Source organism: Myotis daubentonii, chromosome 2 (genome assembly GCF_963259705.1).
Source record: "Myotis daubentonii chromosome 2, mMyoDau2.1, whole genome shotgun sequence".
Taxonomy (NCBI): domain Eukaryota; kingdom Metazoa; phylum Chordata; class Mammalia; order Chiroptera; family Vespertilionidae; genus Myotis; species Myotis daubentonii.
The window spans coordinates 35697337-35719473 of NC_081841.1; the positions used below are offsets into that span (position 1 = coordinate 35697337).

At 40.7% G+C, this 22137-nt stretch overlaps 1 protein-coding gene across 3 annotated transcripts in view; it reads left to right on the top strand.

Annotated features, from left to right (window-relative positions):
* The window catches only part of RASSF8 (Ras association domain family member 8), a 101265-nt gene extending 81591 nt beyond the window's left edge, over window positions 1-19674 (top strand). For all 3 annotated transcript variants that reach the window (XM_059682407.1, XM_059682406.1, XM_059682405.1), the window contains 4 exons: window positions 6981-7185; window positions 11299-12188; window positions 14478-14622; window positions 15473-19674. In XM_059682407.1, the coding sequence (XP_059538390.1) occupies window positions 7083-7185; window positions 11299-12188; window positions 14478-14622; window positions 15473-15594 (1260 nt within the window). In that variant the 5' untranslated portion in view covers window positions 6981-7082 and the 3' untranslated portion in view covers window positions 15595-19674. The remainder of the gene's footprint in view (window positions 1-6980; window positions 7186-11298; window positions 12189-14477; window positions 14623-15472) is intronic.
* Window positions 19675-22137: the final 2463 nt, after the last annotated feature.

Consider the following 22137-nt stretch of genomic DNA (forward strand, 5'->3'; position numbering starts at 1 on the left):
ACAAGAGCAACTCCTTCAATAACGTCTGTACTGGGCACTGGATTTATTTCAATATATGTAAAGCTTAGTCATTTAATTTCAGATTTCAGAATGATCTAAGTTAATATTATGGTATTCCAAAGGTTGGCTCTGCTAGCATCTATCCACGTGACTTTGATCCAATGATACAATCTGACCAGGCCTCAGACTTCTGTGTTCAGTGAAATGATGGTACTAGTTGATGGCCAGTGGGTTGCTAGCTCTCATGCTTTTTGAAATGAGTGACCTTTGCATGCCTGAAGGAAGGCCTTTCATATGCCCATCCCTCTCTGACATCTGTAGGTGTGAGGAATCCACAGCTTCCTTAGAACCAAGTAGAACAAAATGTATTTTTTAGTGTTGTTGGTAGGCTTGTGTCTTGAGAAGAAGAATCTGGCAAGGCTGGAATGGTAGAAAGGAAGTAAAAAGAGAAAATGCATGTGCCACTCAAGATTAGTGGCATTGTGTGGTGGAATGTGGCCTTCCTGTTGAAGTCGACCTGGGTACTACCACTAGAGAGATTGCAACCATCAGGAATTGGCTTACAATAAGGGCTATGAGGGCCATCGGAGGCCTTGATCTAGACTGAATTGTGTGTGTCTGCTTGTTCCTTCCCATCATTTTTGTGACATCCCTTCATACCTACTACCCATGGGCTCTCTGACCTCTCCATGCCTTCTTCTCTGGCCACTCATTCCAAGGTATGATGCTTTAGGCTTAAATACTGAAACCAAACACTTACTTCATTAGTGAGCTAGATATTAAAAAAAAAGAAGTCACTCTAATAAACATATTCTTCTGTTACCATGAGGCATTAGAATGATTTTAAACATAGTTACTATGGGCAGCAGCGGTGGGGAGGGAGCAGAAGAGGAAAGAAATGACTTTTTGGTGGTGCCAGTTAGTATATTAGACTGGTAAAAGGAATTATTTTGAAGCTGACCTTACTTTTGAGACTAGCCCTAGTTATTGGAAACATATCTTTGTTTTCTGATACAGGAAATTGTAAAGAACCTGCTTTTAAAATTATAATTATTGCATATGAAGTCTGTATTTTTGCTCAGAGTGATACTTGACTGGTCAGAATTTATCCAAATTGTTAGTTCATAAATAAGTACCATCCTAGCAAAGTACTTTATTTCTAAAAGGTTTTGATAATGTTTTATAACCTGTTGGTTAACACTCTGGGTATGAGAAAAGTTTTGGTGCCTGATTATTAGTAATTCTAATAACTACTATTCAGAATATACTGTGTTCATTGTGCTGAATTTCTCTCTGTGTTGCCAAAAAAACAACAAAAAATAACAACAACTAGTGGCTCAGCATTTCATTTCATTAAAGTAGCTACTCTGATTGTGAGGACTTTATTATAACTCAGTTTATTTGTATATTGGTTTTACAAGGAATGCAATGGTATGCAATAACCTTAGATCTTGAGCAAAACTAGCAATGAAGGAAATGTTAAAATTGGCAATAAACTATTTGTCAGTATGCTTGTGTCTAGTGTCCAGGAAATAATGGAATTTACACAGTAGCTTGATGTTTACCATCAAAGGAAGTTAAACTATGTAAAAGTATGCAGTCAACTCTTGTTACTCACCAGGGCCTTTGGTCACTACAGTTTTGTCAAATGATCAATATATCACCTTGTTTTACATCGTTTTCTGTTTAAAAACACCATGTGTGTGTGTGTGTGTGTGTGCGTGTGCGCGCGCACGCCTAACATGCAAAGTGTCCCCTCGGGAGTTCAACCAGGAGACCAGGAGTTTGATCACTCACTATGATGTGTGCTGACCACCAGGAGGCGGCGTGCAACGAAGGAAGGCCCTGGCTGACAGCTGGGGAAGCGAGGTCCCAGCTGGCAGCCGGAAGTCCCCGATCAGCCCTGATCACCACCCAGGCCTAGGGACCTTACCTGTTCATGAATTTCATGCACTGGGCCTCTAGTCTATATATATATATATATATATATATATATATATATATATATATATATATATATACACACACACATATATTTACACACATACACACACACACACACACACACACACACACACACAAACCCTAAGCAACTGGTCGACTGGTTAACCATTTGACCGTGCTGCACATTGACCACCAGGGGGCAGACACTCAATGCAGGAGCTGCCCGCTGGTGGTCAGTGTGCTCCCACAAGGAGAACACCGCTCAGCTGACCAATGGGTGCCAGACGCCCGGCTCACGGTTGGCGTGCTCGGCTGCTGTGGTGTGAGACTCTCCCGCCTCCACAGCAGTCCTACCAAGCAGCGGCATGGTAGCAGGCTCAGCGGGGCCGGGATGAGTGGGAGTGGCGCCCGGCCCAGGTTCGGGCTCCTCCCCAGCCTCCTGTCCCTTTGCGTACTACTACATCCCTCGGGGGGTGTTGGACTGCTGGCTTTGGCCTGATCCCTGCAGGCCAGAGGCCCAGGGATCAGGTCAAAACTGGCAATCTGGCCGAAACCAGTTTGGCTCAGTGGATAGAGCGTCGGCCTGCAGACTGAAGGGTCCCAGGTTCGATTCCGGTCAAGGGCATGTACCTGGGTTGCGGGCATATCCCCAGTAGGAGATGTGCAGGAGGCAGCTGATCAATGTTTCTCTCTCATCGATGTTTCTGGCTCTCTATCTCTCTCCCTTCCTCTCTGTAAAAAATCAATAAAAATATATTTAAAAAAAAAAAAAACTGGCAATCTGACATTCCCCGAAGGGTTTCGGATTGCAAGAGGGCACAAGCCAGGCTGGGGGACCTCACTGGTGCACGAATTTGTGCACTGGACCTCACAACTAACAGCACTATAACTTGTGCCGGAACAACACTTTTCTAGGCACAGCACAGTTTTCTTGCATTTAGGAACACTAGATAGTACTTTATCACAATGCTTGGGGGGCATTTTAATCAGTGAAATAACCCACAAAAATGCAAGAACATAACACTAAATAGATTTCGACAAGGACACTTGCTGACAGTATGAAAGCAGAAACAAGAAGGCAGAGCAATGACTTGTCCAGCCTCAGTTGGGAACTCAAATTGTTCACTGCTGTGTACATGTCTGTAAATGACTAAAACATGCCACAAGTGTTAGTTTGGGTGTTAAAAATAAATTTTAGTGCCCTAGCTGGTTTGGTTCAGTAGATGGAGTGTCGGCCTGAATACTGAAGAGTACCAGGTTCGATTCCGGCAAAGGGCACGTACCTTGGTTGTAGGCTCAATCCCCAGCCCTGTGCAAGGCTCATGTGGTAGGCAGCCAATCAACATGACTCTCACATCAATGTTTCTCTCTGTGTGTCTCTCCCCTCCCTTCCACTCTCTCTAAAAATAATGGGGAAATATCCTCAGGTGAGGATTAACAGCAACAAAAAACCTTAGTGGATGATTTCACAAATAAGGAAACCATGAATAATGAGTATTGAATGTAATTGCACTAATCTTGGGGAAATATTTCCATAAATTCAGACACTTAATTCCAATAGGCTTTTAAGATAGTAAATGGTTGTTAGTTAAAGAACACTTGTTCAGCAGTAGCATGTTACTTAACAAACTTAGTTCTTTATTATCAAAATTATTAAAATGATAGTGCTTTGAATATAGAAACTTCATAATGAAAACACATACTCCTTATATTAATACCCTCACCAGTAGAACCTTACTTCTACCTGCATCACTGTTTCCATGGGAAAAAACTATTGCAGATTCCAACTGAGGTTCCAAAGCCTGTTTGCTTCCTGAGTCTTTAGTTCCAATGATGACCTGCCCATCACACGCGCCTGCAATGTAGGACTTTCTCCCTCGTGTCTAGTTCTGGGGCTGGGAGCAGAGCTTTCAGAGTTGGGCTTTGGAGGATCTGAAAGAAAGAACGGAGGAGAGTTCTAGAGGCCTCTGCTGGGAAGATAGATTCTTCAAATGACTCTCATGGCTCTAGGGAAGCTAGGCATCGTTGTCAGTACAGCCCCAAATGTGACAGGAGCGATTCACTAAAACCAGCGGCCCTTCTAGAAATAAAATGTGGGGCCATGTGGGTCATTGATCTGATCCATGAAGGCATTTTTCCTACCCTCCTTAACGATTCAAGGTTGTATTATATTAGTGGTGTTAAAAACACAGACTCAGGTCTTCTCTGTGATGACCCGCGGTAGGAAGTCTCTGATCCAGTGGTTAAATACCCTGCAAGTTTATATTAACGTGGGCAGTGTTATTTGTGCTCAGTGTTTTCCCACATCACTATACTCTGTAATAGTTAACAGATGGATATGTGTTTTATGTTCATTTGTATTCACTTAATGATTAAAAGCTCAAGGTGAAACTGTGGTAATTTAGATAGGAAAATAGGTGGTGGTGTACTAAAACCTTTGTAGAAACTAAAACTGTGCTTCATAAGTTTCCTTGAAATGACAGGTTTCTTTGTGGGGAGATGGACTTTTAATGAGATCTGCTGTCTTTCTTGTTAGGTTTCCCAAGTTTAAATTTTTTTAATGATAAGAGACTAGGTATTCAATAGATTTTAATGCAACTGAGTTTTTCTTTTTAAATTCAGCTCGTTTATTTATTTTAATCAAATAACTTAAATTTAATATATTAATTTAAATATATATATATATATATACTAGGGGCCCGGTGCACGAAATTCGTGCACTGGGTGTGTGGTGGGGGGGAGTGTCCCTCAGCCCAGCCTGCCCCCTCTCACATACTGGGAGCCCTCAGGCGTTGAGCCCCATCACCCTCCAATCACAGGATCGGCCCCTTGCCCAGGCCTGATGCCTCTGGCTGAGGCGTCCGGCCCGGGCAGCGGGGACCCACAGCTGCAGCGGTCCCACGATCATCGTGGGCTTCACTTTAGGCCCAGGCAAGGGACCCCTAGCTCCTGGGACTGCCAGCTTCGACCGTGCCCAGCTCCCATCGCTGGCTCCACCCCTACTTCCTGCTATCACTGGCCAGGGCGGAAAAGGCACCTGATTCTCTGATCATGGCTGGGGGGCCGCCTTTGCCCTGCCCCCCAGCTCTTAGCCCCCCCCTGGGTTTCCGATCACTGTCAGTGGCAGGGGGCTTCTTCCTGCTTTCCCTTTCGCCTCCCTGCATTGTGCCTACATATGCAAATTAACCGCCATCTTGTTGGCAGTTAATTTGCATATAGCCCTGATTAGCCAATGAAAAGGGTAGCTCGTATGCCAATTACCATTTTTCTCTTTTATTAGTGTTGATATGTTTATTTATTTATATTTATTGTTTGGCCATTTTTTAAATCTTAATTTTATTCCAAGACAGAATAATTCATATTCTAATTCTAGTAGGGAGTATCTAGCAGAGAAGGAAACAAATTTTGTTTTAAGTCCTAACTCTTCTCTGTTTCCTTTCTTTAAATGTTCTCTAAATGGAGTGGGGGCAGTAGCATATAAACCTCTTACTTGAAGTGTAGAGTGCACACCAGCCCATTAAAGGAGCTTTCAAGACTTTATTTACTGTGTTTCTTACAATTCTTTGCTTTCAGAACTCTTTTTCCCCAGAAACTCTTAACAGCTCACAGGGCTTCATAACTGAGGAGCGCAGTTACGGGAATCAGCTTGTCATGGGCGATGCCCCGTTCTCTGGTTGCATAGGGGTTTATGAAACCGCCCCAGCACTGCAGAGCGCGCTAAAGCACGTGCTGGGAAATTAACATTCGGCTGGTCCTTCCTCTTGTTTTCGGGATGACAAGAACTATTTTTGTAACTTCCCTAGAGAAAGTAGGAATTGTTAGGTTTATTCTCCTTCAACTCACATGTATTCTGACTCATCTGCCCAGGTGGCCAGGTGTCCTAGAACTGTCTTAGGTCCTGTAAGAGAATGTGCATAACTAAGTTACTGTTTGTAGTAAATACTACTTTACAAGAAACATTTTTAGGGTTTCTAAAATAAGCTTTTTAATAAGGCATTAATCTCGAAACACCAATGCTGTTGTAAACCTCAACTTCATGTTCTTTCTAATTAAGTCAGTGTGTATTACACCTCATAAACTTTAACTGTTTTTTAAAACCACAGAAAAATTGGACAATCACAGGACAGTGGACAAATAAATCATAGTTGATTAAAGATTTAATGCAGGAAGAGTTGAGATTTTCAGTACCCACAGGAAAAAGAAGCGTGTGTAATGAATTGATCTTTAGCAGACTCATAATGACACTCAAATAGAAGAAATCAAGGCATTCGGCTTGACTGTAGGAGAATGTAAAAATTTCTGCTTAAGATGCAGTGCAGCTAAACAACAACAACAACAAAATAACTGGGAAATGGCAAGTGTAACAAAAGGTTACGGTTTTTATTATTAGAATAACTTATAATTTCAGAAACTTGTCAAACCCTAATTAAGTAAATGAGAAAAGGACATATATGGGGAAGTTGTCAGCCATCAGAGGAGTTCTTTTCCTTTAATATTCTCTGTGCACCGGAGCCGTGTGCTGTGCTTTGTGAAGACGGCACTCAGTCCCTCGGGGACGAGAGGAAGGCAAGGGGCACCCGGAACAAGGAATGCCATGGCGTTGTGCACACACCTCTGCAAGTGCTGTCAAGGCTGTAGAAACTGGTTCCATTATGTATGATTCCTAAAACGACAAAAGCTTTTTTTTATTTCTCTTTAACCTCAGAAATGATTCTAATGAAACAATTTTTTTAAAAAAGAAATAGCTTATATGTTGAGCAATAGGACTTAGTCGAGTAAATAAGATTTATTTACCCAATAGAGAGTGTGGCCTTATGATTAAAATTATAATTATGAAAATAGCAGTAATGTGAAACAGTGTCATGACCGGTGGCTTCAGTTGCATTCGTGTGGCTGAATTCAGTTCTGTAAAATAAGGGAGCACGTGGTCATTGATGGTAGGATCGTCATATATTAAAATCTGTTTTGTGTAATATTTGCGTACCAGAAGAAAGCCTAAGATTCATTCTACTAAAAATGTGTTTTCCTCTTTTTAGCTGACTGCACGGACTGCCTTCTCCGTGTTTCCATAGCCAGAGACATGACCTGACGCTATTGATGACCAGTCCCAGGGCCCTTGGGTGACCGGCTGGTGCACCATGGAACTTAAAGTTTGGGTGGATGGAGTTCAGAGGATTGTTTGTGGGGTCACTGAAGTCACAACTTGCCAGGAGGTTGTAATAGCCTTAGCTCAAGCGATAGGTAAGTGAATTCCCAGGTGTCTAAGATAAAGTGGTTTATGGGTCCTGTTGTTTGTTTTAAATATTGATTTCTAACGGGTTTTGTACATGATATCTCACAAGCTCACTTTTACTTTTGCTTATCACTGTTCCCTGTGCTTAGGTAAATCTGTAAAGACCCTGCTTCTCTGGTTCCCCCCAGATTTTACTGATTTTGAGTCTAGAGTCTATACTGTCTTCCCTTCTGCTGTTTATCCTAAACAATTGTTTCTGGAATGAAGGATGTCAAAACCTGGAGTCCTAATTCCCAGGCCCCTCATTGGAAAAATCCTATTTACTGTTTATTCTGTATACGTTTAGAAAAGAAAATGCAACAAATTAAATAACATGGTTTTTCACTAGAAAGGTAATGTGTACTTTTAAAATCGTATCATATAGTAAAGATGAAGTTGTCAAGTATATGCTTGCTGGCTCCATCTTATTCAATTACCCTGTGCACTTTTTCTTCTTATTTGCTCCCAATTTATCTTTATCCCATTGTCTGAGTGTTTTTTAGTTGTCTAAAACGCTTTGGAACATGATGAAGGCATCTACATCTATATCGGGAAAGCCAGTAACGTGGGTTCAAGTTTATATTTGCATCTTAAATCCATTATTTATGTTTTATGATATTTCTCCAAGGCTTAACAACTCTTTGAACTTCTTATCAAAAGTTTATGTCATGCTAGTCTATATATATAAAGCCTAATACACAGAGTGTCCCCTCGGGCGTTCAACCGGGAGACCAGGAGTTTGATCGCTCGCTATGACGTGTGCTGACCGCCAGGAGGCGGCATGGAACGAAGGAACGCCCTGGCTGGCAGCCAGGGAAGGGAGGCCCCAGGGAGGGAAGGTCCAGGCCAGCGGCCGAAGGCCCTGATCGGCCCTGATTACCACCCAGGCCTAGGGACCCTACCCATTCATGAATTTCATGCATTGAGCCTCTAGTTTATATTGAAAGCATGTCAATTAAGCTCAGGGTTGAAACAAGCCAGTTTAACATTTTATGGAGACAAGTGTGCCACCTGCACTGTGGCAGATGCACTGTTAGAAGTTGGCAATGCCATATACAAAGATAGAGGGTTTCTTTTGGTTTTGCCTTAAATACCATATAGCACACTCCTATATCAAATAGTGTTGGAAATCCTAGGCTTTCACATCTAACAAAATATTCTTGCAACTAGAACTAATACTAGGTTATGGACTTAAGTTTATTTATTAAAAAGGAGTGAATTCAGGTATTTAATTTTATTTCATATTCTTTGCAACCACCTTACTTTAGTAATTGTCCCTTTTAAAAGTTTCACATAATTTATTTGAATTAAATATTAGGTTGATTTTTCTTTTCCTTAGTGAAAACTAGGATTAGAAAGTGTCAAACATAACTTTGTGATATTTGAGTCAAGCCATGGACAGTAGTAAAAACAAACCAACAAAAAAAACCCCAAAAGGCATGGTACTTGACGAGTATAGCAAGCTGCATTTGTCTATGTGGTAACCACATTTTCTGCGCAGCTTTTCAAAGGAAAAATGCCCAGATGTCCCAGGTGTGAGTTTATCCATTTGCACTCAGGAGTGTATCTGTTAATGAACAAGTTGAAAAGAAGTTTTAACAGAATCTGCTCCCCATTTTTGCTTGCTCAATATCTCAGCCCAGACCTGCTTTGAAAAGTTGACAACTTGAATGAGGATGTTTTATGATATTTCTCCAAGGCTTAACAACTCTTTCTGTATCATAAATACTTCATTGAATTAAGAATTCATCAAAGAGATGACTCACCTGGCAGCCAGCCAAGGGCTGTGGCTCCTTGCTTCCATCATGCCCAAGATCGTCTCAGCATCAAATGCAGGATGCTGATATGCACTTAAATATTTATATGTCTTGTAATGAGAGTTATTGGTATTCAGTCTAAACACTAAATGAAAATTTTATAGGATTTGGCCTAATCTCTACTATAAGAAATAATAGAGGGTTTATTAATTAGGGGAAATTGCTGTTGTAACAAACCCCAGGGTTTCTGTGGCTTAACAACAGTAAAATTTAGTTATACTATTAGCAGAGTATAGACTGGCTGCATGTTTCTAAAAAATTTATTGTGAAGCAACTTTAAAAGACTAGTTTCTTGGGTTTAAGGCCACCTATGTGCTTTATGGTGGCACGATATATATATTCTGGATTCAGGATTGTTGAGTTTTCTGGGCAGCTGCAATTACCTCAGGAAACCACCGAGATGAGCATATGTACACAAGTCGGTAATCTGATGCAGTGCTCCTACGCAGTCCAGTCAAACTGGAGCTAAAGAGAACGTACTTTGATACAAGCTGGTGAATGTGACTGGTAGTATAGAAAGAATACTTCCTCCTCGGACCTTTGACTATTTGACAGGTTAGATTTAGGTGGTAGAAATAGAACCGATTCTGAAACTACAAGAGACAGAATGACTGCTACTGGACCTCTGTGTCCTTCTCTCTCTCTCTCTCTCTCTCTCTCTCTCTCTCTCTCTCTCTCTCTCTAGACTAGTACAGTACAGCCCCTCTAATTCCACCCTGGAGCCCTCCCGTGGCCCCTCCCCCCAGCCTCTGATGGGCCCCCATGGGGCGGGGCAGGCCGGCCACCTGGGCCCCATCTGTGCATGAATTCATGTACCAGGGCTCTAGTGTCTTTAATAATGGTTACCACATACTGAGTACCTACTGTGGGCCAGGTGTGGTAGTAGGTGCTTACTACACTTGACTCTGATTCTTATAACTTGTCAGGAACTTCTACTGTCCTCATACAGAAGTAAAGTTATGCCACCTCCAGTAGGTAATTTACCTGGAAGTAAGTCTCCAGTAGTTTGCCTCCAAAGCTCCAACTTTTCAGCTGCACCCACCATTCAGGTTTCCTTAAAGAACATTGCACATGCTTAAAGCAGTATCATTCTTCATGTGCTGCTTCTGAATTGCATGCATGGGTGTTCATATTTACATGTCCAGATTTCCATTTAATGACACAGTAATTGAGAAAATACTACTGTTGGTTCAGAAGCTCATGAAATTAAAAAAGAAGGCAGGAATGATAAATCAATAGCTATATGTGCAAGCACTATCATTTCTAGATGGCAGGGTTAGTTTATTTTTTTTGTAATAACATTAACTGCTAATGGGCACTTCTTTTTATTGAGATATAATTAACATGTAACATTATATTAGTTTCAAGTATCACCTAATGGACACTTTTAACAAAATTAATATAATCCTTCTGAACCACTCACCTTAAGTGGAAATATTTAGGAAGTCTGTTCAAGCTAATGGCATGATTGTCTTCTGAAACTTTTTATCTTCCATAATTTCTAGTTAGGCTCAGTGTATTTTTTTTATTTAAATGTGAATTTATTCTGTTTTTGCCTTTTAAACTCTTTAGAAGAATCTTTGAAGCTATTACTACCAAAACAGAACAAGACTTCTCTTCAGGCCCGCTTTTCATGGGAAGCTATTTTGAAGGGTTGTTTCTAGTGAGGTGATTTGTGTTATTGGCCGCAGGTGTGCAGGGAGGCGCTGCGGTGTGAACGTGGGTTTGCCGGCCCTCGTGGGGAGACAGGAAAGACCTGTCCAGCTGGCTGCGTGTGTCCCTTCAGGAGGAGATGTGGGCCTCCGACCTTCAGGTCCGATGCGCAGAGAACGCAGAGGATTTACCAAGTAGAGGTTTATTCAGGTTTTGCAGTTCTACCTGGTTCCTGCGACCAGGTCCTTAGGGCTTCCAGTGGGGCGTCCTGGTGTCCTTGGCTTCAGCTGCAGGTCCTGCCCCAGGCACGAAGGTCTAGCCACCAGGTATTGGACACGAGTGTCAGGTTCTCACTGAGGTGTGAAGAATGAGGTTGAATTTCATAGCAAGTCTGAAGAGCATATGCAGTTCACATCCTGTCAGTTGATGCTGTTACATATGTTAAGGAGTTCAGTGTCTTCAGGTCAAAGGTTTCAGAGGCAGTGTGGACTAGACCTTGATGCTAATCAAAAAGAGACAATTATTGAAGAGCATCATTTATTTCATTATTTTAGCTACTGCATTTGCCATTTTGACGGTTTGTTCATATCTTTTTTTTTTTTTTTAATCTAGGTCGAACTGGAAGGTACACTCTAATAGAAAAATGGAGAGATACTGAGAGACATTTGGCACCTCATGAGAATCCCATCATATCCTTAAACAAATGGGGGCAGTACGCCAGTGACGTGCAGCTTATTTTACGTCGGACAGGGCCATCTCTCAGTGAGCGGCCCACTTCTGATAGCGTGGCTCGAATTCCTGAAAGAACTTTATACAGGCAGAGTTTGCCCCCCTTAGCCAAACTGAGGCCTCAGGTTGACAAATCCATCAAACGGAGAGAACCTAAGAGGAAATCGTTAACATTTACAGGCGGTGCCAAAGGGTTAATGGACATTTTTGGAAAAGGTAAAGAAACTGAATTTAAGCAGAAAGTGCTGAATAACTGCAGAACAACAGCAGACGAGCTAAAGAAGCTGATCCGCCTGCAGACGGAGAAGCTTCAGTCCATTGAGAAAGAGCTGAAATCAAATGAAATAGAAATACAGTTTTGGGAGCAAAAATATAATTCCAACCTTGAAGAGGAAATTGTTCGCCTGGAGCAAAAGATCAAAAGAAATGATGTAGAAATTGAAGAGGAAGAATTTTGGGAAAATGAATTGCAGATTGAACAGGAAAATGAAAAACAGCTGAAGGATCAGCTTCAAGAAATAAGACAGAAAATAACAGAATGCGAAAGCAAATTAAAGGACTATTTGGCCCAGATCCAGACTATGGAAAACGGTCTTGAGGCAGAAAAATTGCAACGGGAAGTCCAGGAGGCACAGGTCAATGAAGAAGAGGTTAAAGGGAAGATCGGTAAGGTCAAAGGGGAGATTGACATTCAAGGACAGCAGAGCCTGAGGCTGGAAAATGGTATTAAAGCTGTGGAAAGATCTCTTGGACAAGCCACCAAACGCTTACAGGTAAGCACAGTTTTACAAAGAGAATGATCGTCTTTTTAAAAGCATCTATGTTTGACATCTCTGATGAGCGTCCATTTTCTCTTACATTTAAAGTTAGGCACCTTCCTTAGTTTATAACTTTACTAGAATTCTTGTGACTTAACCATAAAGCTTAGATGTGAGGCGAAACCAAAGAGAGCAGAAGCCACACTGACCCTTGCTCCAGGGAGGGGCTGTCCCACTATGGCGGTTGCAGCAGCAGGTAATTGGATATCGGAGAATAGAATCTCAGCTGGAATGGACACTAATGATGCGATAGTGAATCTCTAGCTTCTTTCAGAGCTAGAGAAACCAAAGCCAAAAGAGATTGCCAAGGATTGGTTTACGAAGGATTGTCTGGCCAGTTGGCCGCTTATCTGTGGCTTCTTCATTGTTGCCAACCCCATCTTCTTTCCCCGGGGTGAACATAGTCCCTTCCCTCCTCCCCTCTCCCGTTACTCTCCTTCGCTTTCCTGAGGAGAAGGGCTCAGAGGCCCGCCTCTGACTTTCCCCTCTCCAGTCACAGTCTCAGAGCACTTACATTTCTTCACATATACAGTGGGGCCTTGACTTACGAGTTTAATTCGTTCCGTGACGGAGCTCGTAACTCAAATTACTCGTATGTCAAATCAATTGTGAACGAGTGAGACACGTGATGCTGGGCTGATGTTGTGGCGTTCACTGTGACGTTCGCTGCACCAACTAGCGGTGGGGTATCTGAAGCTGGCTCGTAACCCAAGTTTTAGCTCGCAACTCAAAGCAAAAAATCGGCCGAGAGACAGCTCATATCTCGAAAAACTTGTTAGTCGGGACACTCGCAAGTTAAGGCCCCACTTACCCTGGTCACTCAACTTACGTTTCTTGGATATCCATTCTTGAAAAGACAAGGTGGTGATGTTATGGACGTTGATGTGAGCAAGACACACCATTGATTATAGCATGGCTACTTAAATTCAAACTAAATATTCAGTAAAGCTGTTTACAAGCATTAAGTAAATTTAAGGTTGTTTTTAGTGGAATTTGCCCACATCTCAGGTGCTCGACAGCACGTGTCTAGTACCTCCTGTGGAAGTGCTGGTGTAGAAGCCTGCTGTTCAGGGTGTGGCCAATGCCGCTCCTCATACTTGTTAGAAATTCACAATCCACATTATAACAAGATCTCCAGTTAGCACCTGTGCAGCTCTAGAGGAGCTGCGTTAGAGCGTGAACCGTCCAAAAGCAGAGAAAGCTCAGGTTCCAGGAAGAACCGATGTTCTTTCTCTGTCATTAACTATAGAGTGAGAGAGAAGACTGCCCCTCCCCCCAATTTTGAAAATCAGGAATTTCTCACTCTGTAGAAGGTTGACCTCCAGGGTGCCAGTATTTTACTATTTGGATTCATTTTGACACTTAAGGGCACATTTGGAAATTGTGTTGCCTTTGGTATTATTTACAGGAAACACTAATTTATGACAATCATTGCTAGTAAATCCCACTACCTAGTGAAAGATACCTAATACTAGTAAACGAGTAACATCTCCAAGTACCTCCTACCCTCAAAGTAAGTAAACAACCACTCTTTCCCCCTGTCCTCCCTGCCCTACCAAAGTCCTCAGGCACTCCCAGCCCAGGTGGGGCAGAGAAGGAGAGAAAGAGAAAACCCATTTAAATCACAGAACGCTCTCCTGGCCGTAGACCTTTCCAGCTGTCCAGACTTGATCTCCGTTCTTTAGGGCTCTTCATTTCTCAAAACTCCTCCTTCAGAGCTTGAAACCACCCCCGTAGTGAGAATCCTGTGGGAACCTTGCTTTCCTCCTGCTATGCTACAAATCTCAGTAACAGACCTCATGGGAACTTCAGCAGTTTACAGAAAACAAGAACTCTGACTCTCATGGACTAAAGGGCTATTCAGTTATGAAGGGGATGATAGGGCAATTTCATTGTTAACAGCTTAGCAAGATTGCTGAACGAACTGGAATGGTGGAAATCAGTATTTCATTGATGACAGTTTATAGACCTATCACACTTATTTCATCGGGTACGTAGGGCGTTCCTAGCAGAGGAAAGCATCACATTTAAGAGTCCAGGCTGTCCTTGATTTGCCTTTTTTTTTTTGGCCCAGGCCACACAGAAAGTGACCTCTGTACCCGTTGTAGCTCTAAGCCAGAGTTGTTCAGTGCGCTCCTGTGACGGCGAGCATCCCACCTCAGCCTTGCAGCAGACGGACTGTCACCAGGATGGGTGTCCAGTAGTACTGACCCTCCAATCAATAACACTCTCACTTCTCTCTAGGACAAAGAACAGGAACTGGAGCAGCTGACGAAAGAGCTGCGGCAAGTCAATCTCCAGCAGTTTATCCAGCAGACAGGGACGAAAGTGACCGTTTTGCCAGCGGAGCCCATTGAAGTAGAGGCCTCACACATAGACATAGAACGGGGTAAGATGTGGAGAAATCTGTTTTTCACTTTATTCTCACCTGTTAACTATGCATAAACATTTGGCACTCAGTAAATGTGTTATCCTAACCATTCCAAGCTAATTCTCTTGGGCCATTTTTAATTTTTTTTTTTTTTATGTACTTACTGTTTCTGGAGAAAATCAATAGTATTTAGGTTATTTATTTACTGAAGTGAGCATGAAATTACCAGATCTGATATTCTTTTCCTGAAGTATGTATGAGTCATAGCCTATTTGAGTTTTTTTTTTTTTTAAATATATTTTATTGATTTTTTACAGAGAGGAAGGGAGAGGGATAGAGAGTTAGAAACATCGATGAGAGAGAAACATCAATCAGCTGCTTCCTGCACAGTCCCTAGTGGGTATGTGCCTGCAACCAAGGCACATGCCCCTGACCGGAATCGAACCTGGGACCCTTGAGTCCACAGGCCGACTCTCCATCCACTGAGCCAAACCGGTTAGGGCGCCTGTTTAAGTTTTAGCTTCTCTCTGTTCCTAATGCCCCTTCTTCCTCTCCTAAAATTAATGAATTTGACCTGATATTTAAAAGACACTTCTAAGTCAGTATATGAATGTGGTCTGAGTAGCCAAGAAAGAGAAGCAAAGTGCTCACCTTCTTTAAAAGATCAGTAACTGCTCAAATCACTGAAAACTTGGTGTATCAGCTGAGAGGGGCAAGCAGAGTTAGCCTGTCACCCCAGTACCCACAGCGGATTGTAATTGCCTCTATATGTTCTTTGATTCCTGGTGGCAGGAAGAGTTCTGATTGTTCATATTGCTAAGTACTCAAGGTGATGAGCACATCTGATGACTCTTTGTTTCCTGTTTAGACGCAGCTTTCCAGTCTGGCTCCCTGAAGCGGCCGGGTTCATCTCGGCAACTCCCCACTAATCTTCGGATTCTGCAGAATCCTATCTCATCTGGTTTTAATCCTGAAGGCATATATGTATAACAGTATCTGTCTTTGGGCGAGAGACCCAATAAAGGTACCACGGACAGTACAGATTCTTTCTTTGATTTGTGCCAATGACAGACAGAGATGTATTTCACAAGCCACCATGTCTTTTCCTGTCCTAAATTGCATACCACTTGGAGCCATACCCTGTGCACTGATGCTAAAGAACAAAGAAACTCTTTCCACACATGAACAGTGTTGACATTTTTATCCAGCAGCTGTAATGCAAAGCCTTCATTTTTATGTGTAGCCTTTTGAGAGCATTAGGAAAGTATTATTCTGTGTGTATACATAAAAAAAAAGTGACTTAAGAGTGAAGAGAAGTATGTGACTGGCTTAGTTTAATTTATTCCATGTAATCAATTAATGTGTGAATGTTAGTGTTTTACTGTTTTTTATTAATACTTATCTTGTGACCGAATTACATTACATACTTGTGATTATGACTGTGTGCATGTGGCCAGGCTCCCCCCGTAGAATGCTGACTTACAAGTGTCAAGAGTGTGCTCCACCATCGCCACGCACTCCGAGAGAACCCACTTGGATTGACTTTGTGACTTGTCCTAGCCATTGCTTAGTTGGTTGAAGTAATTCAGCATTTCTTTTTAATCTGGAGTTTAGTATTTTTTCTTTACAATATTTTCAGTACATGAAGGACCACATACCAGAACAGAAATATTTTCGTGAGGTAACTTGTACATTTAGAAGGTTTGCAGTGCTCCTGACACTGTAGGACAGAGACGGGAATGCTGAATATCTCTTCAAACAGGCAAGGGGGTTCTTGCTACAGTATGTTATGCCCCCGCCCCGCCTTATCCTTTTACTCTCATGGATCCTCAGAGTTGCCATAATATCTAAGTTAGAGATATCTGAGGACCGGGTCAGTCTACTTTAGGAAGATTGCTTTAAGTGATGTATTTTTAAAATGGCCCACTTCCTTTGTGTAGTCTTCTGGTGTAAGCGCCCGTGGGGAAGGTATTACTTGCACATCATTTCCTCTGTACGTTGTAGACTATTGCAATTTCTCCAGTCACTTAGAGAGCGAGAAAGTGGGTTGGAGTTAGGTACTTTTTACCAAGGAAATAAAGTGAAATTCAGTGTTTGTTTTCATTTTTGAGCTTGACTTTTATAGGACACTAATCTCCATTTGTACATATATTTTTTTATTTATGAAACCAAAAACGAGTCAGCACCCCTCTCATGAGTAGTGATTAACTTAAGACTCACAAGTAATATCTAAATGGATGTGGTCAGATACCTCTTAGCCATTTTCACATTCCCTCTGATAACATTATTTCTAGTTTTTAATTCTGAGGAAAATACATCTCTCAGTTTCTTACATGTAACAAAGTAACAATGGATTAGTATATTAATGCCATGGTAACAATAAAAAGATGTAAGTTATAGCTTATGCATGAGGGCAACTTTGGATGTTTTAAATGCATTTCACTTATTTTTGGTTTAATGAATGCTGAGAATGCTGCTATATTTAGGTTTCCAGTGGAAAATTCTAAGGATGGCTATGAAAATATATAGAAGCTTCTAGAGAACTGAAAGTAAAATGCAGAATTGCCTTTTCTAGTCCAGCTAAATGGCAGACCTCAACTAAAGGTATTACTTTCTTTGGGTTCTTGAGTTGACCTTGCCATTACACTATTTTGCAAATGACTTGAGAAATAACTGATTCTTACCTAAATAACCACAATCTATACACATTTGCTCTCAATTTATAATAGTTATTTTCATATTTACATATGATTGAAAATTATGAGAATCAAAAAATCAAAATAATTTGTAGATTTTGTGACAATAATGGTTTATGTATGCCCAATATATGCCTTATTTTTAAAGGGTTCCATCCTATACTAAGAGTCATTTTGTTATTGTTATCCAGAGAAATTGTGATCTTATTCACAAAGAAAAATATTTTTATAAATTGATTACATTCTATTTAAATAAAAATGTTAAGAGGTATGTTAAATTTTGCAATTATAAATTGTAAAGATGCTTGGCATGCCATGAGAAACACAGAGTCAACACCAAATTAATTGTTGTAAATTCTTATCAGCATTAATCTAATAATTCTCAAGAGAGGCTGGCAGCATCCTTCCACCTTGCAGTGGTCCGGGGTTCCCCAGCCTTGCATCATGGCAACCTCTCTGATAACTTCATCTGAGTTCTCAGTAATCTCTACAAATCTCTGCCAAGTAATCTCTACAAATCTAATTACAGATAAAAATATTTCCTAGATGAGAAGAGGTAAAAACATGAATTTGATGAATGTATTAAGCAGCTATGCTTTTAATCAGTTATAGTACCCCTGGAAGCACACCTGTAGGAATATTTTCTAAGTGTGTTTTTAAAATAGTGCAAAGAAAACCCACCTCCCTAGAACATCTTAAAAAATACTTTAGTTGTTCCTAATCATTTTTATCCATTGCGAATACAAATGAGATAGATTAAGTGCCACATCTTTGGATACATCTTTGTATAAGCCACATCTTTGGTGGGGGCTGGGCAATAGTATACAAAAATACCAAATATAAAATTTTGAGTCTGGGGAATATTCAGGTTCTAAATACTAAATTAGATGACAAGTTCTTTGTTATTATACTGCAAGTTCTTTTATTGCAGTTTTCTATAAGTATTAAATACATTAGAAGGTAAGTTGTTTTTTTTTTGTTTTTTTTTACCAAGGAATAATTTGAAATAGCATTAGTACATACATGACCCTTTAAGTATCTGCCGCCCTCAGAATGATCTGTAGTGGGTTGCCAGAGTCCTTTTGTTGTTCTTAGGAGATACTTTGGCTTGTTAGCATTTTTTTTTTTTTTGTCTTAATGCACAGAGAATTTACATGTGAGAGACTTCGGTTGGTATTATTAGGAGTTACCCATTCAATTCCCCCAGTCATCACTGAACTAACCATCAGTTCTCATACTTCAAATTAGTCATAGTCATAAGCTAGAGCTTAGACCACACTGACACAGTAAAAATATAGGATGGCATGAAATGTGAATTTTAACAGTGTTCAAGAAGAATAAATAAGCATTTGCTTCCAGAGCATACATTTTTTACCTGCATTAAAAGAAAATTTTCCAAAAAAAAAATTTTCTTTGTGAATAAGAGCAAAAACAGTCCTTAGAAAAAAGGAATTGTATTAAAGCCTTTTCTGTGAATGTCTTTCCAAATTAGAACTATAATAATGGATTGAGGAAATAATACGGAAAAAGCAAAAACTCTTGATTTCAGGTATGCAAAGGGTGTGGGCAGATGGGCAGTTTCCCGTGTGCATTGCCTTTGAGAAATTGGGCCTTAATTTATATGTAAATAGCAATGCTGTGTTCACATCCCCCTTCTACCTACTAAGTTGCCTTTATTAGTCTTTATTGTGTAAAATTTCACTCATAAGTTTTACTTTTGTATTATGTCCATTTTTTAATTGCATGTTTATACTCTTTGCTACAGTATTGTTGAGTTTTGGGTAAAGGCCATCAGCTGTATGGAGAAGACAGAACAATCACTATTTATTCAGAATTGCTGCTTTACATTTCCAGAAGAGCTTTCGATGCCAGGACAGTGGCCGCTGGAAAGCTGCAGGAGCTCTATTCCAATGCATTTTATATATTTTTAGAAACCAAATAAATGCAGATAACTATTTAGTATACTAATTATATTAAACCAGCAGAAATATAAAGGCAATAAAGTATATACATATATATATGGGGGGAAGGGAAAGATTAAAAAATAGGTTTACAACCAGACACGGTGATAGCCCTAAATGTATTTCTCAATCTGTCTTTCTTTATCGACCCCAGGAGGATTTGAGTTGCTGCAGCTTTAAACAGAAAATCACCGCGCGTTCACTAATTGTGGACACATAAATATGCTTTTAGTACTGCTTTGCTTATGTACAAATAAAATATCTGTAGTCTGTATATTATATGTAATTATTCTTTTCTTTTGAATTCCACTTCAGTGTATATTTTCTGATTATTATCATGAGCTGTAAAACAAAAGATCAATATCTGATATTCTCCCAAGTAATAAATTTTCAGGATTCATTGGGGCATTACATTGCTGACTTGTTTCTTATGTGTTTAATATTTTAAAATACAATTTTATTTCCTTTAAAAGATTCCAAAGACAGTCTGCATATCAGTAACACAAAATTACATTTTCCTAAAAGTAATATTAATATAACTAAAAAATTATCTGTTGCTGAAAAAGTAGCTGTTTCATCCAAGTGAAACTGAATTAAGAAACTAAATGCCTCCCTTTTATTTCAAAAGTAAAAGAAAAAATTCTTGTCACTGAAGCTCTGTATTTCCAGATCTTCAAAACCATAAGGGAGAGGAAGAGAACTAACACTTTAGTACCTACTGGGTGGGGGTACAATAGGAGGGACACTCAGCCCCCAGGGAACTTCCCCAAATCACACAGCTGAGGAGTAGTTTACGTGGCATTGAATTTGTACCTTTGAGACCCCAGAGTGCTTGCTTGTATTCTGATAAAGCTGCATGAGCTCACCAGTGCCCATTTTCTGCACTTAACCTCTCTTTAACGTGGAAGTATGTAAATTGTCATTTATATGTGTGTGTTTTTTTAATTCTCACCCAAGGATATGTTTATTGATTTTTTTTAGAGAGAGGGAGGGTAAGGGAATCATCAGTGTGAGAAACATCAATTGGTTGCCTTTCATATGTGCCCCAAACAGGGACAGAACCTGCAACCTAGATATGTGCCCTGACCTGGAAGCAAACCCCAAACCTTATGGTGTACGGGATGATGTTCCCACCTACTGAGCCACCAACCAGGGCATCATTTATATAGTTTTTAATAGAAGTTAGATCTTGATCAAGAAATTATATATATGAATAATAGTTATAAAAGCAAAGGTTAAATGAGAAACTTAACATAATTCAAAATATTTTATGTCCTAGCTGGGGGGACTTGTATAATTTTAATTACTCTTCCTGTCCTCTAAGGTCTTATGTTTTGTTAATGGCAGAGGAAGAAATAAACTGTTCACTTGACGCTTCCCATGCTGCCCACTCCACATATTTGTGCTGCCAAGGGAGTCCTATGAAATGGGCACCACACACAACTCCTTCATGCTTCCTGCAGACATGAGCCTATTGTTGGCCAGGCACTGGACTGGAATTAACATGATTTCCTTTGCACCTCAAGGCATCACAGTCTAATGAGTACTGTTAAAGGAACCAGAGCAGAGTGCCAGGGAAACACACCAAGAGGGTTCTACCCCAGTTGGTGTTGGCAAACCCTAGAGAGGGATGGGAGCCAGGGAATGCTCTCTGGATCAGACTAGAAGACGCAAAGATGAGCCTGTGAGGCTGACCAGACGGTGAAGGGCCAGGGAAGGCTGGTAGGTAGGCAGATACATCATGAAGAGCCTTGGTTGCCATGGGGAGGATCTTTCTTTCACTTTGTCCTGAATGCCATGGAAGACTTAAATATGGTAATGAAATATGGGTTAGCACAGCAGTTTTCAACCTTTTTCATCTCATGGCACATAAAAGCTAATTACTAAAATTCTGTAGCACACCCAAAAACTATTTTTTGCCAAACTGACAAAAAATAAATAAATAAAAAGTATAATTTTGATTCATTCATGCCAGATGGCAAGTGTGTTGGCTGTTGTCATTTTTTCTTTATTTGACCTTCTAAGGGAAAAGAGGTCCATGCCCCTGATAAATAGGTATTGCATGTTTAAAAATTCTTGCACCACACTGCTTGTAAATCACTGTAGTAACCTGAACTAAGAAAGCAGCTGCTGGCTTTTATTCGATAACAATTTTTTTTTTTTCTGGAGCATCTACTTTGTGCTTGGAGAAGACAAGAACCAAAAAGGTTGTAGACATCCTAACTAGACAGTAACAAAAAGACTTGGTGTTAAAATGGTGGGGGCAAAATAGAAGCACTGAAGAAACCCCAGGTGTTTGACAGCTATCCACAGCCTCAAGAGGCTGGTAGGGATGGTACTGGGGTTCTCTGGACAAGTAGTCACACTCTGTTCCATGTGCTGGGGGCCGGGAGGGGCTCTCCCCTTGTGGAGAGCGCCTGCAGTCTTTCCTGCAAGAATAGCATGGATTTGAAAAGCTCTTGGCAACACCAGGTTTACTCAGCCTTTGGTATGCTGGAATTGTACTCGACTTTGTGTTTGATATCAGCCACTGTCACTCATCTGCCATGAGGAGGTGTCTAGAATGATAGAAGGATTTGACCATGGTCCAGAATGAAAGGAAGTGAAAAGGGTGGACCATTCACATCGTCTCTGTCTATGCCAAGCCAATATATGAAAGTTTCCCCTAACAGCTGGCAGTGTGAAAGTCAAACAAATGAAGCGGAATACTTAGTAACAAATGATTTTTTTTAATGTATATATTTTATTGATTTTTTACAGAGAGGAGGGGAGAGGGATAGAGAGTTAGAAACATTGATGAGAGAAACATCAATCAGCTGCCTCCTGCACACCCCTACTGGGGATGTGCCTGCAATCAAAGTACATGCCTTTGACTG